The sequence below is a fragment of the Nannospalax galili genome, unplaced genomic scaffold, assembly GCF_000622305.1.
Source record: "Nannospalax galili isolate Female #2095 unplaced genomic scaffold, S.galili_v1.0 scaffold886, whole genome shotgun sequence".
NCBI lineage: Eukaryota > Metazoa > Chordata > Mammalia > Rodentia > Spalacidae > Nannospalax > Nannospalax galili.
Window position 1 is genome coordinate 1,758,327 of NW_008355971.1, and position 4,887 is coordinate 1,763,213.

Genomic DNA, 4,887 nt, shown 5'->3' on the forward strand with positions numbered 1-4,887 from the left:
GGAATAAAGGATAATAACAGAAAAGTGAAGGCCCATATCTAAGACAGTATTTGTTTCAACAAAGGTGAATACATTTAAATAGCGTACCAGGGAAACAATGTCTAAGCTTCATTGCAATTTCTTGAGAAATTGTGCTTAGGAAAAGTCTATTTTTTCATGGAGTAATAGTTGAAAACTGTGTGTGCGAGCGTATTTCGTTCATTCCGGGGATGTACCTTACAATGTATCAAAACATTCAGGCTTGCTTCAAATAAGATTTGTGAAAATTTACATACTCAATAAACAGTACCATTTGAATCATAAAGAGCTCGCAACAAAACAGCATGTTTCACATTCCTGATCCCTCCCTTATCAACCCATTCACCTGAAGAAAACACAGCCCTCTAAATGAGCAAGATCCCCATCTAGTGGTGACTCCTTGAAATGTCAGCAATATGGCTTCTGGAGCCCAGAAAATGCTCAAGGAAATGTAACTAACCTTGAATTCACACGAGTTCTAATTTACTTAAAAACAAAAGGCACATCATAGAATAATTTTTTTTAACTTTTTTTAAAAATTTATTTTTTATTTTCATTTTATGCGTGTGCGTGTATTGCCTGCATGTAGGTAAGTGCACCCGTGTCGTGCAGTGCCCACGGAGGTCAGAAGAAGCTGCCGGATCCCCTGGGACTGGAGTTACGGACAGTTGTTAGCTGCCATGTGGGTACCGGGATTCGAACCGGGGTCTTCTGCAAGAACAACCAGTGCTCTTAACCACTGAGCCATCTCTTCAGGGGGTTGGAGTACCTTTGTAAAGACACATAGTGTCAGGTGAAAGTCTAAGGCCCCTCGGTACTGCCAAACGCCAGCAAACCACCCAAGCACAATGGTTTGCTGTGCAAAACGCTGCATCAAGATAGACTTTGGAGGCTGGGGAGCTGGCTTAGCGGTTAAGAGCACGGACTTTGTTCTCAGTACCCACCTGGGGTATCCCATAACCTCCTGCGACTCCAGCTCCAGGGGATCTGACACCCTTTTCTGTACTCCTCGGGCACCTGCACGCACATGTACATACCCACACCCAGACACACACAAACACACATAACTAAAAAAAAAAAAAAAAAAAAAATTAAGACCTTGTATCCTTGCAGTGGTGGTGCACTGAGCAGGGGGCTGGCCCGGAAATTCAAGTCTGGCCTGGGCTACATAGCAAATACTCTGTCTTACCCCTTCCCCACCAAGAAACAAGACAAACCCAACCTGGCCCCTTCCAGATGTGACTTTCCCGGACCTCCCCTCCCAGTGTCTCAGTTTCTTCAGCTATACACAGAAGACACGGAGGAAGTCGGGAACTACCGTCTGTACTTTATTTGCCATCCACGCCCCACCCCCCATCTCATTCCTCCTCCCCACGCCCGGGGTCCAGCTCAGAAGACCTTCAACGAATGCAGCTGCACGTCACCGCCCACCTCCACCAGGTGCACGCGTGCCGGCGGCATCCGATGGCGGAAGAGGAGGTACTCCTGGTCCCCGACCACCGTCTGCAGAACCAGAGAGTTAGAGGACCAGAGTCAGGATTGCGGAAGCCAAAGTGGGTCAAGTTCCCACGCCACACACGGTTTGGGGCCCTTGGAAGTCACATAGAGTCTCTGTTTCCTCGGCTGGAAGATGGGACTCTTTTCCGTTGTAATGGGATCTTATGAGTTCAGACTAGCACAGTAAAATGTTTCTCAAATGTTGGTGGCTGAGGTCATTATTATTATTATTTGGGTATCCATTGCCCCCTATGGCAGTGCGGATTTAAGATGGTGAACGGTCTGAGTGAGATCGTATGATCGCTCCCCACCGGCACCTGATCCTGGGCGTGGTCCCCAAAACACTCCCCTGCCAGTAGAGCCCTGTCCCAAATTACTGGCGACTGGGAGAAAGATGGGAAGCCTGGTTTGTGTTCATAGCACCCCGCCTGGACCCTATCCCAGGAGAGGGTCTGCGGATGCTGGTGCCCACCTGAGCCCCGCTCCCCCATCCCTTGACCTTTCCTGTTGTCCCCAACCACAGTTCGTCCCCAGGGCTCTAGACCTGGGGTCATACCCATGCCCCATTAAGGACCCACCTTGAAGCTGTCCTCCGTCACAATGATAAGCACTTCGAATGGCTGCCCGCGCTGGAAGGGGATGCCAGCGCCCCGCTCCTCCCGGCCCCATTTGCCTTGCTCCTTGGTGTTGAAGACTACTTCGGATGTGTCCAGCCTTGGGTTAAAGTGCAGGGCGGCATCTGCCCCCTGCTCCTCACTGCACAGCAGGTTTACATGGAACCTGCGGAGGACAGGAGGCCTCAGGAACCAGCTACCACCATGGGCAGGTTCCTGGGTCATCTAAGTGTTTATGGGGTTCCTGGGCACACATCCACTCAAGCCGAGTCTGTGCTTATAGACTGAGTCCCCCATTTCCAAAATCAAGTCCTGTCTGATGCCCTATTCATTCAAATTCCTGGGAATCTTGAATTTCAATATGACTTGGGACAGTCCTATTTCCAGGGTACCCACACTTCCACAAAACCAGAAGACCCAGTTTCTGGAAGCCATGGATTGATGGGTAGGTCCCCCAGCGTCAAGGATGACTCAAGGGTTCCAGGAAGAGTCCCAGATTCCTAGAGACTTGGACATGGAGGTCCTAGCACTAACCAGGGACTCTGAAGTTGGCCTAGAACCTCAGATTATTAGGAAGATTTGGGACCTACCTATGAAGGCACTAGAAACATTGGTGTGTCCCTCAGAGTTCAGATAGTTAGGAACGGGGAACCCAAGACCCCAATGGGCAGAGAGGGCCTCACGGATCCCATGTCTGGGCTACAAGAAATGGACATCCTCTGATTCCAGAGATGCCCCACCCTTTCCCCTGGGACTTAGGATGTCACCTGCCAGCCTGGTCAGGGACAACGCCTCGAATTCTCATCACGTTGCCCACGCGGATGCCCTCAGGCAGCACAGTCTTGTGGGGGGTGGTCTGAAAGATTCGGGTGAGGCAGGATGTGAGTACCAGGGGGACAGGGAAAGAAATAGGTGGGTTAGCCCCAGCTAGGAACTTCAGGAACAAGATAGCAGAAAGCAGAAAAGAGAAAGAACTGGAGAGATGGCTTGGGGTTTAGGAGCATCTGCTGCTCTTCCAGAGAACCCAAGTTCAGGTCCCAGCATGCACGTTAGGCAAGACCCACTGCCTATAACTGCAGGTTCAAGGGATCCAATGCCCCCTTTATGGTCTCCATGGGCACCAGCACACATGTGGCACACACACACACACACACACACATACACACAAGTGAAAATTTTTTTGAAAGCAGAAAGACCCAGTAAGGTAGAAGCACAGACAGGCAGAGATAGGACAGAGAGACTACAAGAAACAGAAGGGAGACAGCCAGCGGGGAGACAAGCCATTGGGACATGCTGGTGAGACCCGAGAGTCAGGGTGGGTAAGGCCTAGCTCTCCCAATACCTGCTTTCGGCTTTGAAGGAGAGGCCTCAGCCAGGCCCAGCTGCCCCACCTGGCCCAGCCCTGTTCCTGGCCCCCAGCTCCATCCCTGAGCACTCACCGTCATGGCTGGTGGAACAAGATAGCAGCAGCAGCATGGCTGGAAGCTGTGGGGTGACCTTAAGTACAGGCAGGGTGGAGGCTCAGCCCCACCCCTTTCCACCCACCACACCTCTGCCTGGCACAGACCCCGGCCCTACGGCAAAGCTGTCAAGGCTGGGCAGGTCTTCTCCTGCCCGCCCCCACACTCACTAGGGGTGCAGCTGTCTGCCCCTCTGCTAGACCTGTACAGTACAGTCTTTAACACCAAGACGGGGGAGGCTTATCCTGCTGCCCCCTTCTGCCCTGCCTCCTATCTGGCACAGGACTCTGCTGGGTTCCTGGAGACCTGCTGGGTCCAGACAGGCCCAGCAAGCAAAAACTTCTGTCTCCTCTTTCCAGACTGAGCCCCAGCCCAGGAGCCCAGGCTGCTCAGCTCAGTCCACATCTACTTCTGCAGTTGGTTGCTACCATAATGATTCAATGGTAGCATTGTCCTCCCCACCCCCAATTATGCCTGCTTGTCCGGTGCTGGGTCCTGGGTCCCCAGTGTGTGTCTGGCATGTGGGAAGTGTCCAGTGACAAAGGGTGAAATGACACACTAAGCCACCCAGCTGAGGCTTCTGTGTATACAGATGTACTAGAATCCCCAAGCCACCAGGAGACCATGGAGGGCAGTCTGGCCACCACACTGACACACAGGAGACTGAAGTGGGTAGGAGCAATTTGCCCAACGATCAAACTGCCAGACCACAGGACCACCAACTGCTCCCACTGGCCCTGTGTCTTGAAGTACCTCTCTCGGTTGTTCTACTCAAACTGTCTTCCTCCTCAGCCTGAGCCTCCAGCTTCTCCCTGAACTGAACCCATCTTCTGACCCAATTTGGGGATGGGGTGAGACAGGGTATGGTTTGGGAGTGTCCCAACCCCCAATCACCACCCAGATCAAGAATGAGATAAAATCAGGACCCTGCTGCGAGTCCTAGTTTCAGCTCACTTGGGCCCAGGACTCTAGAGGAAAAATTGCAGAGTGGAGTTTCTGGAAGGTAGGTAAAGGGAGGGTGGGGGAACTCAACTATTCCTAGCAACCCAACAGCCCACCTAGAAGATAGTTCCCACCTCCACACCCCACACCCCTACTGCCCCACCCACCAGATGTCAGAGCCCTGGGGCAGTTGCATGCTGGGAGTGGAAAGTTGTGGTGGTGACTCCAGACTCAGAGGCTGCACCTTTCGCTCCCCTGTTCCAGTTCCCTCAGATTAGAACACACTCCAAGGATCCCACATTGAGGTCTAGCCTTGGGAGCAAGTTCTCAGAAAGAAAAAGAGGTGAGTGAGGTCC

The 4,887-nt window shown here is 52.3% G+C and overlaps 1 protein-coding gene across 1 annotated transcript; it reads right to left on the reverse strand.

Moving 5' to 3' along the window:
* Positions 1-1,342: 1,342 nt before the first annotated feature.
* Lgals7 (galectin 7) lies at positions 1,343-3,615 on the reverse strand. The gene is made up of 4 exons (XM_008853926.1): positions 3,569-3,615; positions 2,897-2,985; positions 2,094-2,295; positions 1,343-1,521 (listed from the first exon to the last, which is right to left on the reverse strand). The coding sequence occupies exons 1-4, from the start codon at positions 3,572-3,574 to the stop codon at positions 1,408-1,410; spliced, it is 411 nt and encodes a 136-aa protein (XP_008852148.1). The 5' UTR covers positions 3,575-3,615; the 3' UTR covers positions 1,343-1,407.
* Between the last annotated feature and the right edge of the window lie 1,272 nt (positions 3,616-4,887).

Excerpts from the sequence above, each read along its gene's own strand:
- Lgals7 (XM_008853926.1), bottom strand. Across the intron at positions 2,296-2,896 it reads GTCCCTGACCAGGCTGGCAG|GTTCCATGTAAACCTGCTGT; the intron begins GTGACATCCTAA and ends TGTCCTCCGCAG. Across the intron at positions 1,522-2,093 it reads TGACGGAGGACAGCTTCAAG|ACGGTGGTCGGGGACCAGGA; the intron begins GTGGGTCCTTAA and ends CTGGTTCTGCAG.